This window comes from Mercenaria mercenaria, chromosome 1, assembly GCF_021730395.1.
Source record: "Mercenaria mercenaria strain notata chromosome 1, MADL_Memer_1, whole genome shotgun sequence".
NCBI classification, from domain to species: domain Eukaryota; kingdom Metazoa; phylum Mollusca; class Bivalvia; order Venerida; family Veneridae; genus Mercenaria; species Mercenaria mercenaria.
Genome location: NC_069361.1, coordinates 54,544,185 through 54,565,435, shown reverse-complemented (window position 1 = coordinate 54,565,435; position 21,251 = coordinate 54,544,185). Strand labels below are relative to the sequence as shown.

The 21,251-nt window shown below is 34.2% G+C and overlaps 1 protein-coding gene across 1 annotated transcript; it reads right to left on the bottom strand.

The window, feature by feature from the left end:
- Positions 1-163: 163 nt before the first annotated feature.
- On the bottom strand, positions 164-21,083 carry LOC128558512 (uncharacterized). The gene is made up of 5 exons (XM_053548064.1): positions 20,942-21,083; positions 4,372-5,020; positions 1,620-1,645; positions 730-933; positions 164-298 (listed from the first exon to the last, which is right to left on the bottom strand). The coding sequence occupies exons 2-5, from the start codon at positions 5,006-5,008 to the stop codon at positions 266-268; spliced, it is 900 nt and encodes a 299-aa protein (XP_053404039.1). The 5' UTR covers positions 5,009-5,020; positions 20,942-21,083; the 3' UTR covers positions 164-265.
- Positions 21,084-21,251: the final 168 nt, after the last annotated feature.

Below are 21,251 nucleotides of genomic sequence, written 5' to 3'. Positions count from 1 at the left end.
TCCAAGTGGATTGAATTTGAATTGAATTTGTTTTCGTCGTACACATCTATTTAGTAGAGCAGTCTAATTAACATTTCCTTGATATATATAATCAAAATCACTTGTATCACTTGTTATTGAATAAATATAATAGCAGCAATATACGCTATCAACTCACAGGAAATCCAACTGGTAATCTGCCGGTGATAATGTATTCAAGCTCGTGGTCATATCCTCTAAATTCATCAAATCCTCTTATGTCGAAAATCTGAAGCTTTAGATACTTTCAACTTGTAGATTTAAGTTGATAGGCGTAGATCTTAAATAAGATTAAACCATCAAATAGACAGTAATGCGATAGGTTGTGGCTTTAATACTAGCAATACTGATATAATTGGAATCTAAGGCTAAAAAAAGACTACGTTACTTTTACATGATTAGGCGTACACTATTCTATCACTTTTATTTTGTAAATCAAACAAGATGTTTAATAACATATAGATTATTTGGTGCTATTCTATATATATATAGTGAGGGACAAGACTTCCCAGCCACGGAGGCCCATGATAAAACGTGTGAGGACATATATCAGCCCTAAAAATGACGACCCAAAACCGCCACAATATTTATTTTACCATGCTTATGCTGAAAAAAAAATACATAAAAAGTTGTCTGTGCTACCATTGAGCACGAAATATTAGTGCTGGTAACTTACTTATAAACTGCGAACGAAAAGGTTAAATATACTACCTCGTTAGTAACACTGGTCTGCGCGCTTCTTACAGGGGCATGTGATTTAACTGAGCCTGCAAACACGGTTGCTAGAGTGTTATAGAAACTCGACTTGCCAGATCCAATGGCCCCAAGAAGCAGTATGTTATACTTTGTTATACCAAGTCCAGGTACCGGTTTAAAATCTTCAAGACGCTTTTTCATTTCTTCTACTTCTTTACCCTGCAATTAATCTTCAATATCAATAATAAATAGCATATTAAAATGAAACCAGATTTTCGTGAAAAAGAAGAATTAGATATAATTCAGTGGTAAAAACTTTTAATATTTTGCATTGTTATACATAAATGGATATATGCATAATATATAACAAACAATATAAATTTTCCGTCATAAAATAGAAACATTTTTAGTCCGAAAACGTCACTAATTCGAAATTCTTTCCTAGTCCGAGCATGTTCGGATAAGTAAGGTTCCACTATGTGTTATTCACAGAAAATAACAGAATCAAAACTAAATGACTTTTACAATAATTTGCTATAACCAGTCTAAGTATTTGGACATACAACGGATCGTTTAAAATAACTTTAGGATAATAATCGCCGGTTTTGATGGCCAAAATTGTGTTCAAAGAGACAAATGTTCAAGAATATTAAAGTGAAAATATGATGTAAACTTGTCTTTGTACACCAAGGAGTTATATAAATGATAAATGATTTATTGCTAGAATGAACAGTTTCTTTCTCTCGGGAATGATTGTGGACTCCTGTGTTCAAGTTCAAAATGTGCAAGATTGAAAAGAAATAAGAAAAGTAAGCGTTGTTCCGATTGTTATTAAGACGATAACATCTTCTTGGTGTTTTGAATACTATCTTAGAAGTGTGTCTAAATATAATGTAAAAGCTTACTGTTGGGAATTTCCTCCATGGCTTTTCTGAAAAGTTGTATTTAAACAATAAGCTTTGGTTATTACACATATTAAGAAAGAATTTAAAAGTCTATATACAGTTAGTCAGTTGCTCAGAACACTGAATTAAATTTAATAAGATACTTCAAAGGACCTCGGACATTTTCCTATTCAGATTGCCTATCAAATTAACTAAAAACTGACCTAGGGCTAGACTTCTGAAATAGCATAATAAAGATAGTTAAATACCCTTTCTTGATATATTCGAATGAATTTTACAAGTTTGTTAACAAAAAGGATGATTTTGTAGACATTTCGTATTTTCATTTCTATTGAAATATGAACATTAATCATATTTATGTTTTAAACATCTATGTGCCTTTCAAGTTGCCGATCTATTTATTTTTATAGCTCTTTGCTTGGGATAAGTACCACAGATAACATCTGAGCCGCGCCATGAGAAAACCAACATAGTGCAATTGCGACCAGCATGGATCCAGACCAGCCTGTGCATATGTGCAGACTAGTCAGGATCCATGCTGTTTGCTAACGGTTGGTCTAATTCCAGTAGGCTTTGAAAGGGAACAGCATGGATCCTGACCAGACTGCGCAGATGCCCAGGCTGGTCCGGATCCATGCTGACCACAAAGCCGCTATGTTGGTTTTCTCATGGCACGGCTCATTTGGCTTAAACATGTAAAGGCAATGTAAATGACAGTTCTTTGTTGGGCTTGCCTAAGGAAGCTGTATCGGAAAAAGTAAAATCGGGATAAGTCTGACAACAACCAATCTAAAGATAATGTTGTCTAATCAGGGCTGAAGTTGTTGGCAAAACACATTCGAAATGTGTCATTTGTAGGGCTAAAGTAGAAGCAGGTCGCTGCATAAAAAATCCACCTGAAACTCGGCTGGACCTTTTAGTTTGTTTTCGTGTCTAGCCGTATTTATATATGCCATCTGCATGGAAAGCGACTTGGCAGTCATCACTTTCGTGGCATCACACTGAATGTGAATCCATCACTGATATAACCTGCCATGAAGCTACTGTTCTTGACCTATGCATTACAGTATATTAATGCTAAGCATTATTTCTGTTGGATAGACTATAGTCAGGATCAGATTAACTGCTGTTCACATATTGCCTCTTTTTTGTGGTGTTTAGGCCTAGTCCGCTGCAAAGAACAGTTTTCAATTCAGTTTTCACAGAAGGAAGAACATGAAGTGACGAATGCGTGTGACATTTAGTATGTGATTAAAAGAAATAAATATAAACGCACATAAGAAGATGAAAAAATAAAGAAATGAAAAATATATAAGAAATGAAAAAAAATAATAAAAACAAAATGGAAAATAAATTACATCCTCATGCGCGTCGCGAGGGGAGGGGGGCATGCAGAAAATTACCTGGTGTGTTACAAGTATGTTAAAGCACATATTTGCCAATCTACTGCAACAAACAACCAGGATAAGCCAATGAAAATTTTACCCAACGAATAATAATAAATTCACAGTATTTGCTTCTCTCACTACTATACATGTATAACATGCCTATGTGTACCCTTTCAAACATTTGTATAGTATTTGAGTAACAAACTTATGTAAAAATATGTGACAATCAATATGTGACTATCAATTTATTAAAACGAATATAAAAAGTATTGGTTACTTTACATTTGGGAACACCCTGTAATTATATTTTTTGTTTAAAAGTACTGTTCCACCCCTTGCGTCAACACAATAGTCACAGAAAATGTGTATAACTAATATCTACATATGCTGGCCAAATATGGTTTTGATGCACGGGTGGGAACAATGTTGTATAAAGCAAAACACTTTTTATATCTATATAACAGGGTACGTAATAATATTTAGAACAAAAATCACCGTTTTATGAAACAAATATTGAAAATTTGACTTTAAGAAATAATCTCAAATATGTATTTTGATGGCATATGTAATTAAATACTTATTTCTTAGTGGTTTATTTTTCACTCTTGGAGTAGGCAAATTCATATAGAAAGTGTCCGAAGTCCTTTTATACTTCTTTGTCCCAAGCAAGAACCAACCCCACGGTCTTCATAAGATGACTGCATTTTCTTAGTATTAATGTTATACAGCACGCAAATATCTGCCATCACTTATAACAGAACTATACAGACATGTACATGTACTTAAATAACTACCTGAACAACTGTAATAAAACTGACCGGTCACTTATACATGTATACCTATTCACACATGTAATGCATCAATAACTTTACAATACGAACAGTGTATAGATAAATCAAGTACAGGTTGTTTGCAAAAATATCGTTCTATTTTTTATTTATTTATAGGATTTTAATCTTAAAATGTTATTTTTTCCTTAAATAAACAGATTTTGTCACTTTATTCGACTGGAATTCATATATTTAAAACTTCGGTAATGTGATGACATTATATTTTTACGGAAAATAAACATTTAATTTTTTCAAGAAAATATACCCTGGCCCAGATAAAATAAGAAAAACATCATGATAGGAACAGATACAAACCAGTTTCTGCTGTAATAAGTTAACTAACGCATTGGTTTATCATTGACTTGAAACGACTTGGGTATTGTTTAAATACTTAATGAGAATTTGCCTTCGAAATGTAGGCTAGAAGCATATGATAGTGTCCGAAGTCCTTTGAGTTCATGACACTTACTGCGATTGATTTGATATTAATATTAAACTAAACAACATGATATTGTCGAACAGTTGTTAACCTACCTACAACTTGATACACAACAATACGTTTTATGATTAAAGGATCTGCAACGTGTGTTTGCTCTGGAACCGCCAAAGTCCCTCTTGTCTCACTTTCATCTTTTTCTTCAGGCAAGTTTGACACAATATCCCTCCTGACTTTTCTAGGTTGAGTTTTATATGCGCATCCAATGTTCATTGCGCCATTCAAAATTAGGGAGCCGTCCCTACATTCACTCTCCGATTTGCTATCCTTTTTTAATGTTTGAAGATCGTAACTTTTCGTAAACACTAGGCCCCATCCAAATGTCGGTCCAAAATTGGGATCACAAGTAATAGCTTTACTCTGCATTTTTTCTGCGATTGGGATGAAATCACACTTTTCGTCAACATGATCATTCTTATAGAATAAAAATGCGTGTTTATCCGCTTTTGTTTTCCTCTTCTCCGATGACCAATCTTTGCTTGTGTATCCTCCATATATCGTGTTGTTTTTCAAATAAAGAATCGTGACAGTTGGTCCTTTCCCATCACATTTGGAATGGAATTCATCTACTTTGACCTCAGTGTCCGCCCTGTAGAGTAAGTTAAAAGACCTTTTGTCTGCATGCCCACATACGTTCAGTCCAATTTCCTTTAGAAGACTTGAAGTATCGTTCATGGTTAACAGTACCTATAACACAGAAATGTAATTACTTAAAACTTATACAAATCATTAAAAGACTAAAACTTTACAATTCGAAACGATAAAATCATAAATTGAAACAGTTGTTTAGACTGGTAACAAGGACTGGACATTTGTAGTACAATCTTGGAAAAACTTACTACGCGAGAGTGTAAACAAGTTTACTAGCGTCAAACTCCACCATTCAACCCCTACCATGTTCTTATCATATAAGACAGTGAGCTATATGTGAGCTGGTAAATTAAGTATTGCCATGCAATACACAGTAACTGACTGATAGGGAACTAATTTACGTTACTGCAGTATAACATTATGATCTAATATCTGTCAATAATGTATAAGCAATAATATTGCATTACATACACAATATGCTATCGTACATCATTTGATCAAGATTTGCATATAATCTACAGTTGTTGATTGCCTATAGCATATATACATTGTGTAAATATAAAAACGTTTTTAGTTTCAATTTTAATACAATGTAACATTTCGTTTTGAAAATATGAGAAATAAACATAAGAAGTCATCATATTAAAAGCACGTAATTCTGAATAAAATACACACATTTTTAACTTGGTCCATAAAACATGTTGACTTCTGACCTTCAAGCGTGACCTTGACCTTTTATTTTGGGGCCTTGGTATTGCATAGGCACATTGTTTCATTATTGAGAGCATTTGTGTCAAGTCATACTAAAGTCTCATAATGGATCACAGAGTTAAGGATCAGAAAGGAAGAAAATTGATATTTGACCTTTGAGCTAGATATCTGTGTGTTGCGCATGACATGTCGTCTTATTATGGGAGTATATTTGTGCCAAATTATGTTAAAAATTAAAATCTCGTTAAGGATTGTTGAAATACAAACCGGACAGGAAAAAAATCTATGTTATGTTTTGCCTCCAAAGTGTGACATTGAGCCAAGGGTACAGGTTTGCGCATGACACGTCGTCTCATTTATGAGAACATTATAACTAATATTTAAATCCTATTTTCTATGACAACGTTATGGATCCAAAAGGAAAAACAATCCCTATCAAACTTTGATCTTCGAGTTCGACCAGGACCTTTGAGCTAGGGCTGTGGATGTTACAGGTTATGGGAAACATTTTTGCCCAGTAATATTGTAATCCATTGAAGGATGACAGAATTCTGTACCAAAGCAGTATTTAAATCCCTTCATGGATTCTTGAGTTAGAGATCGGACAGGAAAAAAGTCATGTTTACCTTTGACCTCCTAGTGTCACCTTGACTTTTGAGCTAAGGGTCCGGGAGTTGTGCATGACACGTCGAATTATCATGGGGAATATTTGTGCTCATTAATATTAAAATCACTCTGACGAATGACAGAGTAATGGACTTGATACGAAATTGCGGACGGACGGATGAAATGAAGGACCGAAAAGCGCAATCTTATAATCACCTAAACTGGTTTTCAACCAGTTTCTTTTATTGGGTTTAACGTCGCACCAACACAGTTATAGGTCATATGCCGACTTTCCAGCTTTGATTGAGGAGGAAGACCCCAGGTGCCCCTACGTGCATTATTACATTACAAGCTACAAGCAGGCACCTGGGTAGAAACACCTACCTTCCGTAAGCTAGCTCGATGGCATCTTCACATGAAGAATTCAATCCCCAGAGTAAGGCTCGAACCAACATCGGTGAGGGGTAAGTGATTTGAAGTTAGCAACCTTAACCACTCGGCCACGGATACCCCAGTTTTCAACCAGTAAGTGACTAGTAAAATTATTCCTCGCCGGATGAATCCCTTACATATGAAGCCAACTGTGCAATTTGTTTTCTTATGAAACACAATTGCAAGTCATACAATGAACTGTTTGACAAACTATGACATTCTAACTTGTGGTATTTAAGTAGAGCACAGTAATTCTCCTAAGTTGCTAAAGATGTCCTTTTATATATTGTAAACTATATCATTCATTTGAATGATAAGAGATATAGATTGAAGTTATTATGAGCATATCTTGAAATCCCGAAAATAAGCCGCGGCTTATTTTAAATTTTCGTAAGTATTTGGTCGCTTATTATCGAGACCGGCTTATTTTAGAGTCCGGCGAACTTTTGAGTACATATTTTCAGTAACGGTTTAAAACCGGCGTATTTTCGAGTACCGACCCACTGAAGATACGGAGGTCTTATTTTTAGCTTATTAGTAAAACGATCGACATTGGTAAATACTTATACTTTTGTCATACCTGTTTTCTTACAATTTCTTTATGAAAATAATCCGAAGCTAACAGATAATTACCCATTAAACAGTTTTGTCTTGTCTAACAATCAAATACACCTAGATGATTTAATTGGCCAACGGGTATGAGTAACTTACACATAGGTGTTAAACACTGCATTGTGTTGTAAAAATCGGTTATGATAATTAGTAGAACTGACGTGACAAGAAGTGTTTGAGACAGTAATTTTATTGCTTTTAAGTTTCAATTTGTCCATGGTTTTAAAAATCAGCACAACTTGCATTGTTTTAATTGTTTTATCTTAATTCCAAAGTATGTTTAATTGCTAATACATGTGGAAATAAATTTCCTTTGTACACGCTGGCAACTTTTGCTATCTTACATGGTGTCCTATCAAAGTCATTAATACTATTACAGATACCAAAACAAAATGGGCGGCTTATTTTTGAATGCGGCCAATTTATGAGCCCGTTTTGTCTGAAGTGTTATGATGGCTTATTTTCGAGACTGGCTTATTTTCAAAACCGGCTTATTTTCGAGATTTCAGGGTATTAATACATTAGTGTTAAAACATGATAATACTGTTTAAGCTCACTAATGTAGTTAAGGACATTTTTTTTCAAAATAGACTTATATATCAGAAAAAAATGTTGGATTTCTCAACACTAGCTTTGTCTTTTTAAACGAGATAGTATTTAAGGACCGTTGTGATTGAGTAGTAAAAGGTCGTTGACCTGAAGTCACTTGTCCACCACCGTTGTTGGTTTGAAACCTTTTTCTGGGTATATAATTCATTAACGTATGGAAGGCATCCACAGTTGGCAAACGGGATGTTGGTGACTCTTCCCAGGTGCCAAAGCGTGATGATGAAGTAACGCCCGGCAGTGGATGTTGGGGCATGGGGCTCCAAGGAGTAGGATGCTGGAATGTCGCTATAAGAGCTATTACGTTGTGACGTTTATCTTAGCAGAAAGCCATTTTAGAATATTTTATTTTCAATCTGTAGAATTATGTTACACGCTTTTCTTGTAGTAATATGTAGCTTGTCAAATCTTCACTATCTAACATATATTTATTCTTCATTCAGTTGTTCAATTTCCTTGTATTGTGTTAGTGATTTAGTTTTTATGTGATCTTTATACATTTTGTAGTTTACTGTGTTAACTTTATTGACCATGTTATCTAAATAACTGTGTTCTTACTGTTCCATATCAAGGAGCGAGATACTGGATGTCTGCTTACTGACACAATATTCTGCATTTCCTAACGACCTTTTGTTTGGAAGATACTTATAATTAACTTACATACCGCTTATTATAATAATAAGAGGTCTATAGTAATTACTGGAGCTGTCCTACCTATGTTTTAGAGTTACAAAACCATAAAGGCATGAGAAGCTCATGCATATAATTAAATACAAGACCTAGTTTCCGCGGGTGAGTGACCTGATGAATAAGTCTGTCGGCTGTTTCACATTAGTCTGTTTTAAATATAAACTATCAATTAGTTTTTCGTAACGTTATCTCGAAATTTATTCAAAAACTGACTTTGAGGTCAAATTTAAGGATTTGATGTCAAACAAGGCCTGGATTTTATTTAAAGTTAAAGCAAACCTTCTTCGTATAATTATCGTGGGATATCTTCCGGCCACAGAATTTTTGTTAACAACAAAAATACTGACAGAGGATAAAATAGCAAAGTTTTCTCACATCAATAATTTCTTCTTCATTTATTATAGATTAAATGATGAAAATCGTGACGATTTTCCGCACACTTAAAATGTCGGATATGTCATTTCCGGGCTTGCCTTCAAAGACGTGTAGCCTACGATTTCAATATATTTTGAAGACAGAAGGTTCTTAAGTATTACAGATGGGTGTGGGATTTGACAAGGTACTATCATCGTTTTCTGAAAGAATGTTGGTTGTTTAAACCGGATATCGTTACTTCAGAACATATAAATGTTTATATTTTTAGGCTTTTAGACCTCTACAGTTTTTCCAGTGTACAAATTGTTGAAAGATTAGCTCGGTATATGCCGTTTATCTAAAAGCTTATTTCAAGCAATACGTTTTCTGAATTCCTTATATTATTTTTTCCTCCAATAGTAAATAAACAGGTGGATGACGTGTCATTTTAAACATAATTATTGACAGAATAGAACGTGTATACAGAACAAGTTCATAATGAATTTACGTTCAGAAGGGACATTTTAAAATGTCTCAACTTTAGTCTTCCTTTCTTCTGTGTAAAAGAAAATGGATAGGGGTGGGGGACGTTGAGGGGATGGTAACTGGCGTAGTTATTAGCAGGTTGAACTACAAAGCCATCAATCCCGTTTCGATTCCCGGTCGCGGCTGATATCCGACAACTGTTTATAGTATTGTTGGATGATTACTCAAATTGATACTGGGAAATATTACTCCGGCCATAGAATAGGCTAGTAATCAGGTGTTCCTTCCATTCCAGAAAGGGACTTTCGTCGACTACTCAAGCCAAACAACACTACCAAAAAGTATTCCATATAAATTAATTTAAGGTCTTTGGAATCATAATACATGTAAAGTAGTTTCCATGTAGCTCCTCTTGCCAATAATCTTAGCTATTCAAAATATGTGATTTACCAATAATAAAGAAAGGACATAATTATTCTATTGTGAATCAGTTCATAAATTCATCCAAATCTTAAGACTTTGTGCAGGTGACAGACGGGGGCATTTTGATTTATTTTGGGGTAATTATTGGGTCACTAGTGCCATTCCTACTTTGGATTGTATTTACTGCAATCCTTTCGACCATTCAATTAATAGTAATTCTATACATTGAAGAATAATTATAAAATGAAACATATCTACGATATCTCAAAATAACACAAAAATTATAATGTGATATTAAATTGAGTTAAACAAGCAGTCATAATATCCGATACAAATAGCTATTAGGCGTAAAATTAATAAGCTTGCCGCCATTCTCAAGTAATTAACTGTTTTTGACATTACATTAAGATTTTATCATACAAATAATGTATGATTTAAGCATATCACACTTTAATGATAATTGCAAAATAAACTATCAAATAAAATAAAATCAGATAAATTGGCAGATGTATCTTAATACAAAGACAATTGATCAAATAAAACGCACATTCAATAACCTTATTATAAAGATAAGTTTGCTGTTCAAGTGTTAGCTAGATGTTTTTGAGGAATAGACTTAAGTGGTGTTTATATACCTATAATGTGACTTGTAAATAGAGAGAGAGAGAGAGAGAGAGAGAGAGAGAGAGAGAGAGGGAGAGGGAGAGAGAGAGCGGCGAGAGTTTGAGCGAAACTCCTCTAAACAAAATGAGTACAATATATAATCAAGACACATTATGTTTAGATGAATAGTCACCATCCCACGGAGAACTAGCGTCTTTGGCGGTAAAGCTTTCAATTAATAATAGTGTTCTATCTCTGTTAAGCTCACTGTTTTATATCATTTACATTGTGACAGGAAAGGCCGTACCGGCGACAGTAACCATCAAAACAAATCAACACCCTTTACAATATTTACAAATTTATTTACATAAGATGATTATTAACAATGCATAGATGATATGAAAAAAAAAACTGATTATAAGAAAGAAAAAAAAATCAAAATTCAGTATCTCCGGATACAAAAGATCTTACAGTTCCATTCTAAAGTGACGTGTCACAGTTCTTTAATTTAATTGCGAACTTTAAGTAGCACAAACAATATCAAAACGTATCTTGAAATAAAGTCCCTTCAAACCGTGAATACGTTGATTCCGTATTGGCTCCCTATGGTGGTAGGTGGTTGCATCCCTGAGCTGACTTCAGAGGATAACAAAAATCAGCGTCTTTGCGGTTTACGGCACAACCATGGGACGTAAGCTCTGCGCTGGGAATATCACATCCAGGCGAGTGAAGACAAGTGAACCTCGGGCATTGTACTTCCGGGTTATGACATCACCAGGAAAATCGTCTGGCGGAAGAAGCTCGATCGAGCATAAATTTCTAGCAAGAAAATAATTCAGACATAGATTCGTCTATAATGTCGGAATGTGGTGTGCCCAAGGCATATCTAGTCCAGTCTATTTAAAGGGTAATGTCCCGCTAAATTTCATGGCCCAATTTGACAATTTGAGGCCCATTATAGTGGTTTTGGGGATAAAAACATGAATTACTGCAGTTTATAAAATATCAATTTTCTTGTTACTGAACCGAATTTAATGAAATTTACATGGAAATTTAAGTTATGAAATACAGAAAAACATTAGAGGTATTTTATGCGTGAAATCTGACATTTACCTCAATAACTCAAAAATTTACAAAAAGATGATGCAATACTTGCATTTACAATACAGATAAAATAAGGCCCGTATGTCAATTTGTGACATACATAAAAAGTTTCATTTTCTTTTACATTTTTTTTGTATGATGTCAAATACAAACTTTTTCTGTATTTATTTTGGAAGACCTTAGTGTTAATTAAATTTACCAAAACAAAAATCTGCCGAAATTAATATTGCCTCTTTTCATATAAAAAAAGCCCTTTAAAGAGGGAGCTCCCGCAATTGTTTAGATTTTTGAACTTCCATAATCTTGTAAGGGTAAACATGAGAGTAATAGAAATTTAGGCACGACTGCGCATGGACGCGGAACAGTGGAATCATTTAGTTGTGAAAGTATATGAAAAGTAATTTCGTAATACTGTTTATGTTATGCATGCATTTTTCTTAAAAGTAATAACTTACTATTTTTCATTTTACAACATTGTATCATTATGTGTATAACAAAATTTAGCATGTTTTTATTTTATGAAACCCTGTTTTCTATAGACCTTTTTGCAGATAGCTTTTTCCTTAGCAACGGGAGTACATTTTCACGCATGCGCACTCTACGAGTGCAAAAAGACATGACCGCACAATATAAACTGCGTTAAGGTAATATCGCATTTATAGTTAAGAAAACTTAACAAAAAAGAATATGATATTTTCTATGATTTGAAAAAGCTTGTGTTTGATTTCCTAACATATGATCTCACAGAACTTACCACCTGGCGCAGTTAGCATACATGATACTACTAATCTACTTGAAAGTCGAAATTAAATGAAAGTGGGGTCCCAGTTAGGTGTCTGCGCAAAATGTTTTTTGATTTTATTTATACTTTATGGTAATATACCTACATGTATTAAGTTTCATTAACAAGTATTACTGTTACCAGTTTTGACTTACTTTTATAGATATTCACATTTAAAGTGGGTGGGGTAATCTGACATGTGACCAGCCAGAAACACGATTTCTGTTATTCTTTTAAAAATGATTATAACTTTTTACCTGAAACTTTCATGATAAAATAACTATGCAAAGGACATTCACACAACTTGTTGCATTTTAAATTGTACTGAATACTTTTTTCAGCACAGAGCCACAAAGTGGTCTAATCAAATTTACTGATTTTCAATGTACGAACTTTACCAAAAAGCTAAAACATTTTTCATTAGTTAAGATATTAAGGTGTTATTTTCAGCAGATATTGTAAACTAAATAAACATTAAAATGACAGTATATCAGTACACTCTGATTAATATTGGAAGAGTGGTACACTCTCAAACTGGGAAAAAGTGGGTGGGGTAAATAAATATTCGAAGCAACACTACAAAAATTGTGCAGTTGTTACGAAATGGCCTCAGATTGTCTATTTCTATCTTAATTGTGCCCCCAATGTGTGTTGGGGCATATAGATTTGCTCTTGTCCGTGCGTCCGTCCGTCCATCCGTCCGTCCGTCCGTCCATCCGTCATAAGTTCGTGACGCGACTACCTCAAAAAGTATTTGATATAAAGTGATGAAACCTTGCAAGAGTCTTTATCATGATATGAACTTGCGCACCTTCTATTTTTCGTCTGGCACCGCCCCCTAATTTTAGAGTTACTGCCCCTGAAATAGTAAAAATGCACATTTTCACCTTGTGTCACCCCTAGCTCTAAAAGTATTTGATATAAATTGATGAAATCTTGCATGAGTCTTTGTTATGATATGAACTTGCACACCTTCTATTTTTGTCTGGCTCCGCCCCTATTTCTACAGTTATGGCCCCTGAAATAGTAAAAAATGCACATTTTCACCTTGTGACTCGCTAGCTCAAAAAATACTTGATATAGATTCATAAAACCTTGCATTAGTCTTAATCATGATATGAACTTGCGCATCTCCTATTTTTAATCTGGGTCCGCGCCCTATTTCTAGAGTTATGGCCCCTGAAATAGTCAAAAATGCACATTTTCACCTTATGACACGCCTAGCTCAAAAAGTATTTGATATAAATTGATGAGTGTTTATCATGATATGAACTTGCGTACCTACTATTTTTTTTATCTGGGTCTGCCCCCTATTTCCAGAGTTATGGCCCCTGAAATAGTAAAAAAATGCACATTTTTACCTAATTATGTGCCTTACTCAGAAGTATTCTCGGTGCCTTACTCAGAAGTATTTAAATGTAAATTCATGAAACCTTGCTTGAGTTTTTATCATAATGTGACCTTTGCACACATGGCATTCTTCTTGAGAATTTTAGCATTCATTACAGAGTTATTGTTCTTGAAATAGCCAAAATAGTGGATTTTCGTTTGTGATGCTCATAGCTCAAAAAGTATATGGTATAGAATTATGAATCCTTTTCATATTTTTTTGAGGCTATACCCCATTAAGACTGTAAACATTTGAATCATTTCCCCTTATTTGTGACAAATGTACCGGTGGGGGAGGGTGGGGTGGGGAGGGGAGGGGGCATACCCTGTGTCCTACAGACACATTCTAGTTATAATAAAATACAGATTTGGTTGATAAATTTCAACAAAACATTTTTCTCTTTAATAAGACTTTATCCATGTGTGCCATGGAAAAATCAATGCAGAAAATTTAATGTAAATTTGAACAATAGCTTTCCTCAAAATATACTGCCTCAGGCAAAACCTTTTGTTAAATACTTTGAGCTTTCAGGGTTAATTTGGTTTGTCTACATGTCATGTTCAAGGTCCATGCTTTTTCCATGACACACATGTATAAAGCGGGATTTTTTTTGGTTAAAATTTATCAATCAATGATGTATTTAATAAAATTAAAATAGTAATAGACAACCTAAGGCCATTGCTTAACAACTGCACATTTTTTGTAGTGTTGCTTCGAATATTTATTTACCCCACCCACTTTTTCCCAGTTTGAGAGTGTACCACTCTTCCAATATTAATCAGAGTGTACTGATATACTGTCATTTAAATGTTTATTTAGTTTACAATATCTGCTGAAAATAACACCTTAATATCTCAACTAATGAAAAATGTTTTAGCTTTTTGGTAAAGTTCGTCCATTGAAAATCAGTAAATTTGATTAGACCACTTTGTGGCTCTGTGCTGAAAAAAGTATTCAGTACAATTTAAAATGCAACAAGTTGTGTGAATGTCCTTTGCATAGTTATTTTATCATGAAAGTTTCAGGTAAAAAATTAGAACCATTTTTAAAAGAATAACAGAAATCGTGTTTCTGGCTGGTCACATGTCAGATTACCCCACCCACTTTAAATGTGAATATCTATAAAAGTAAGTCAAAACTGGTAAAAGTAACACTTGTTAATGAAACTTAATACATGTAGGTATATTACCACAAAGTATAAATAAAATCAAAAAACATTTTGCGCAGACACCTAACTGGGACCCCCCACCTTTTCAATTAATAGAATTTCATTTTTTTTTCAACTGGATGACGTATTAATTCCAAACTGATGTACCCTTCCCCCAACCACACACGCATATATGTAAATTAAAAGTCCCTCATGCTAAATTTAACAAACACGGACAAAGTTCAATTATACCAAAATAGGGATCAATTCACTCCGTATTCAAAAAGGTAATTGTCATCTTAAAATTATCATATTTTTGTTTCAGTTTATTCTTTAAATTTTAAAGTTCTTATTTGACAGTAACAAAGTGGTTGGGATGGTGAATGCAGAGGTCAGATTTAATAGAAAGAGGCGGGTAGCTGGGAGGGGTGTTCTACACTTGCATTCTTTATCTGCTGTCAGACGATGTTTAATCTTTCTTGCGGAATTTCAGTTTATCATAATTATTCTATCAATTTCGTCTTTTTTCTTCTTCAATTAAAGGTTAGTGACTTCTGCACACGATGCATTTTCGATATGAAAATAATAGAGATAAAAATTAGAGATAATATATATTGTTACAACTCTGGACTCTGTGGGGCTCTTTGGGGTGGGTGATGGTCCCTCTTTATTTCCATTACTAACACCTCGCAGTCATCAACAACGAATACATATGTGTCATGATTTTATTTACACTTTAGTGGATTTTCAGATATAAACTTCCATTCTTCTAGATAAACATTTAAGAATTCCAAGAATTATAAATGTCATTTCAGAATTTCTAAATAATATTTAACTAAATTCTGTTAAACCCAAATGCAAAGACCACTCAACTCATTTTAGCTTAGGTCTCCCCCTTTACTTGATTTTTAAATAACCGGTTTATATAACATTGTAGAGCTAATAAATTACATAAGTTACCGACAGATTTTCGGTTTACCAAAGAAGTCATTAAAATGAAGTTGAATGAAAGTACAAATAAACAATTATGTAAGGCACCGAAAGAGAAATGTAACATTCTTATATTTCATGGAAGGGCCTCCAATCAAGACTTTCTGTATACTTATGAGTAAATAATTTGACTTAAGATTTATGATAGCAATTTACTTTATATAGATCTTTAAAGATTATAGATTTACATGATCTTTAAAGTTCAAGGTTTCGTCAAGAAATGCACCGAGATATCTAATTGTGCTTTCACGTTTGACATCATCTCCAGCAATGTTAATGGGATTTGTAAAACTTTTTTTTCAATTGAGGTCTACTTGCAAACATAATAAATTCAATTTTGTAAGTGTTCATTTCCAGTTTTTCTATTCATCCAGTCGTTGATTATAACTGCGCACTTTTCAAGGTCTCCGACGCTTGTGATTCTACGGAAACAGATGTAGGACGAAAGCTTTTATTTGCTATATGATCATCAGCAAAACCGTAGACTGATATGGATTTTGGAATGACTTCAAAAGAGTTCCAGCATAGGTGGAATACAGCCAAGGAGCAAGGCAACTGCCCTGGGGCACAGTGCATTCAAGATGGCGGTCTGATGAATATACATTGTTGATATTAATCTTACAAGCACGAGGCCTTAAATAGGAGTCTACCCATTGAAGAGCTGTATCACAGACGCCATATTGTGCTTTTAGGTCATCTAGAAGAATGTCGTGGTCGACAGTGTCAACTGCCGCACGTAAGTCAATCGCAATAAGGGCCGTGACTTCTTTTTTCTCCATACCACCTAGAAGATCATTGACTAAGCGAAGTAGCGCAGATTCACAGGAATGGTATTTCCTGTATGCAGACTGGTTCTTAGGCAAAATACTGTTTTGACTTACATGTTTGTTTAATCTGTAAAGAACAGCTTTCTCAATAAGTTTTGATAAAAATTATAAATTACTCACAGGACGGTAATTGGAAAGCTGTAGTTCAAGACCGGCTTTTTTTAGCAGAGGTCTAACAACTGCTTGTTTGTATTTCACAGGGAAAACACCTTGTTGTACTGAGAGATTCACCAATTTAGTGGTGCGAGAGAGACGTTCATCTACATGTGATTTCAGAATACGTGTTGGCAAAATATCTAACTCTGAAGACTTAGTATTCAATTTATTGATGAGAATTGTCACTTCATCTTGTGTCAATTCATTAAATTTGTTTAAACTTTGTAAATCCTTTACTTGAGGTTTAAAGTTTTGGTATTCACTTAGGGATTGACGTATTTTTGAGATTTTTGCCATGAAAAAGTCAGTAAAATTTTCTGCCAATGAATTATTACACTCTCCTTGAGGCAGCGGGTTTTCAGATTTGGTACCAGTTAGCTAAGATACCAATCCATACAGAGTCTTGGAACCACCTTTAGCGTGTTCTATCTTTTCACCGAGTGTGTTTCTCTTTTGACGTTTGATTTCAAAATTGTATTCATTTCTTACTTGTTTATACGATTCAAACTGATCTGTTTTACCATAACGCCTCCATGTACGCTCAGGCATTCTAACTAGTTGCTTTAGATGTCCGATTCAAACTCTTTCACAAACTTGTCTATATTCTGTTAATCAATTGTAACTTCTACTCTGCTTTCGTTTTATGCCTACTATATACTCGATTTTTTCAAGTACATCAAATTTTCTGAAACAAATAGTTTCTAATTGAAGAATTTATTTGTTTATATTTTTACCGTAAGAAAAAGTTTCATCCAGTCTACACAGTACATGTACATGTACCGGTAATTTTTGAATTTCAACATCAGTGCATATATATATCTGGTCGACTCGTGTTTTTTGCATTGTAGGCACCACAAATGTCAACTAAATTCTACTTTTACAGTAAATAAAATATAATTCATGGTTCTGTCAGTGTTAGCGTGTTTATATGCCGCAATTTTCTGGTGTGTATGTTGCAGTGTCATCAATGGTGACATGTACTATTTTTAGAAACAGCATAGATAAATTGTGAATCTACTTCAGATCTTTTCCGACTTAATATGTTATTGGAAATAATATTTTCACAGCAGTAACTACTTAGTACTTTAATTAAAATTTACTGAATATTGGAAAATTCCGATATGCAACACTGTCCAATCATGGGGAGGTTTTTATAATAGCATATGATCAGCCAAATGGCGTATCAAGCTAAAATGCAGTGCCGTAAAATGCAAAGAATGTTCGAGGTTAGAATCGAATTAATAAATATGTTCCAATAATCTTATCAGTTAATAAAATATGGGCAGTCGTTCGGATGCCAATATTAAATCACGAGTGCAGCACTCGTGATTTAATTATTTTGCATCCGAACTCCTGCCAATATTTTATTAACTGAAAGAATATGGGGACATGTTTATTATTTCTTAATGAAAAGATTCTGTAAAATAAATTGTTTGATTAAAATCAGCTTTATTGCGGTAAACCAAATGGAAATATAATGATGATTTTATATAGGTTTACTTATTGTTCAGCTGTCTTTTTGCCACACATAAAGAGCGCATGCGCATGAAAATCAAATTTCCACAACAATCGTAGCGACCAAAAGGTCTATTAGTAGAATAGCAATATTAGTTAATGTTGCAACTAACGATAGGTAAATAGTTTCATCAATAATACGTTGATCATGTTTGAAAAGTAGTTTCCTCGTTTGTTTTATTAATGCATTAGACCCTTTTACATTAATTAATATTTGTCGTTATGTATATATGTATGAACTGTATATAACTTACATTTTAATAAGTAGCATTTGAAAGAAAGACTATTTGGCATAAAGTATTAATTTTCACACTCCCCGTTTGGGCCGTGTAACCGACGTTCAATGTTTGCAAACATGCTCGTGATCGGATTAAGAGTCAGCTTCGTATATATATAGTCAGTAGGTGAATTTCCGTTTCTAAAATTTCGCATGAATTCAGTTCCTTTCTATTTATAACGTAGTGAGGTCATCCTTGAAATAAAGGATACTGTCATTCTAAATATAGTAATCCTCAGACATACAGAGTAAAGTCTCCAAACCGTCGTTTTATACAAGGAGCGTTTTAAAAGTACTGGTAACATTGACGGGCTATCAATACCTCAGTCATTTTCCTCAGTCATTTTCCAAATTACGACTATGTGAGACATTCAAAAAACTCTCCGCCTGACTGTACACATTGTTCCAGGCGCAAAAGCCACTGAGAAAATACATTTTGGAGGTGACCTTTAGGTATACTGTTTATGGTGCGTTTCAAACTGCGCTGCGCGTCCGCCTCTTTAAACATTTATGGGTTCAACCAAAAGTCACATTATGAGAGATCAGGGCTATATGATGAATGTGTTAAGACCTCAGTATAATTCTGCCAGAGGTATTCCTACGGCTTAACGACTGGCCGAGGCGTTGTCATGTAGCAGCCTGGTGCCACTTGCCCTGTCCATGGACACTTTGCTGTACTGTGTTGTGGTCGAGAACAGTAGAGAGGACATTTTCTTTGTAAAATTTATCAGTAACACTATTGTGTTCATGGACACGGCAAATATAACCCGCTTAACGATTCTGAGCTGCCGAGCAATAACAGGCCTCTCGTTGTTTTCACCTTCCAACAATTTATTATTTTCTTTATTGTCAGCGCCACGTCTCATCACTTGTAACAATATCTCTGATACACCTAGATTTCGTGTTTTATATTTTGACTAACAGGGCGGAAGCTTTTTGTACCCTCTCCCTCTTTTGCTCAGGGGTCAATAAATGCGGTATCCAGCGTGTACAGACTTTTACATGTTTAGTCTTTCTTTTAAAATCAGAAAACCCGCTGATTAAGTAAGGCCCAACTATCTGCCCTAATCTGCATCTTGCATCGTTCTCGATTATCATGTCTATGTCAGACGCAGTTGTCAGAGGGCGCACAGGACGGGTCTCATCTTTGGTGCTTGTTCTCCCCTCTTAAAAGACCCACCGAAACGCAGATACTTATTTTTACTCCCACATGAAGTTGGTGCAAATCATTCTGATAATACTGTTATAATACAGCTATTCAACAAGATGGCATGTGGACAGTTCAGACCCTCACTGAATAGATGTACTTTCACAACTTCGTCTGCAAACTTATTTAATCATTTTCTTTTCAGTACAGATTTAAAACATGAAATAATAACTGTTGTACACTGCAGAAACTAACTCAATATGTCATAAAAATGCAATTTCTACATTACTTTAATAATATCTTTTAACGTAAAACACATTGTTTTGGCTTTAGATATGTCACAGTAAATTTGTACTTTTTATTTCTCTCGTTTTAAAGCAAACCATGTACTGTCATGAAAATTACAAAAACAAATGTTTATTTTCTGATGCATCTTTAAAGAGAGATACGAATTGGGCAATAGTACGGTATGGCAGCGCACTTTACACTTTGTTTAAGTCGGCTTTGATTTCTGTTGCGCCGATGCTAAGAAGTCCGCGTATGTTATAATACGTCCTTTGCTACTTGCGAAGATTGCAGCTACGTGTAGCCATTTGTTTCAACAGTATGATATACTGCGTGTATTTCAACTGCTTATTAAATGTGATTTTGAACGTGATTCTAGTGACACTTTCGGTCAGTTGGACTGAAAAATCAATATTCTTTCAATTGATATGCAACACTGTTGAATGGACGTGCAAATGGTAAAAATAGTAGACTTTGTTATTACTTTTCAAATGCTTCTCGTACTAAGAACATGTGTTTAATTAATTTCAGGCAGTATTTTCAGTCACTACTTTCCTAGGGGACAAGCTTTTTTTAGTGATGCATGTAATTATATAGGCCTATTTGATAACTCTAACACAATTTAATAATGTAGCATTTGATCAATTTCCGATATTTTGACTAGTAAAAGGTCCTTATAAATTCACATATTCTTAAAACGTGTTACAGTGATGAATCTTAGCAGAAAATACGAGCCCAAGCCTGTTAAAACATGCTTCTCCTCATTAGATGAAAACTTGAAATATAAAAGTGAGAACTTTTGTTACATATGTCTTAATTTAATTTGGCTGTTACTTAACACAATCTTAATTTCAAATAACAAAATCTATACTCACGTTATATCTTTCCAAAGTGAATGGATGTTACACGTAAGTAGCATATCACGTGCGCAACCTGCCCGAAACTTATTCACCTGTCACTACTAACATTATACTGCTTCGTGTATTTCATAAGCCAGATCGTGATTTGCATGAACAATAAACGACGAAATATTCTTTTCAAGTCAATAATAATGCCGAACAATAAATTCAAAATTCAATAATTTTTCTTCTAAATTTCTTTCTTAAACGATCTTTTAACATTGATACTTCAACTTCAAACTTATTATTACAAGAGCATAGACAATAATAGTTACATAGATCAGAT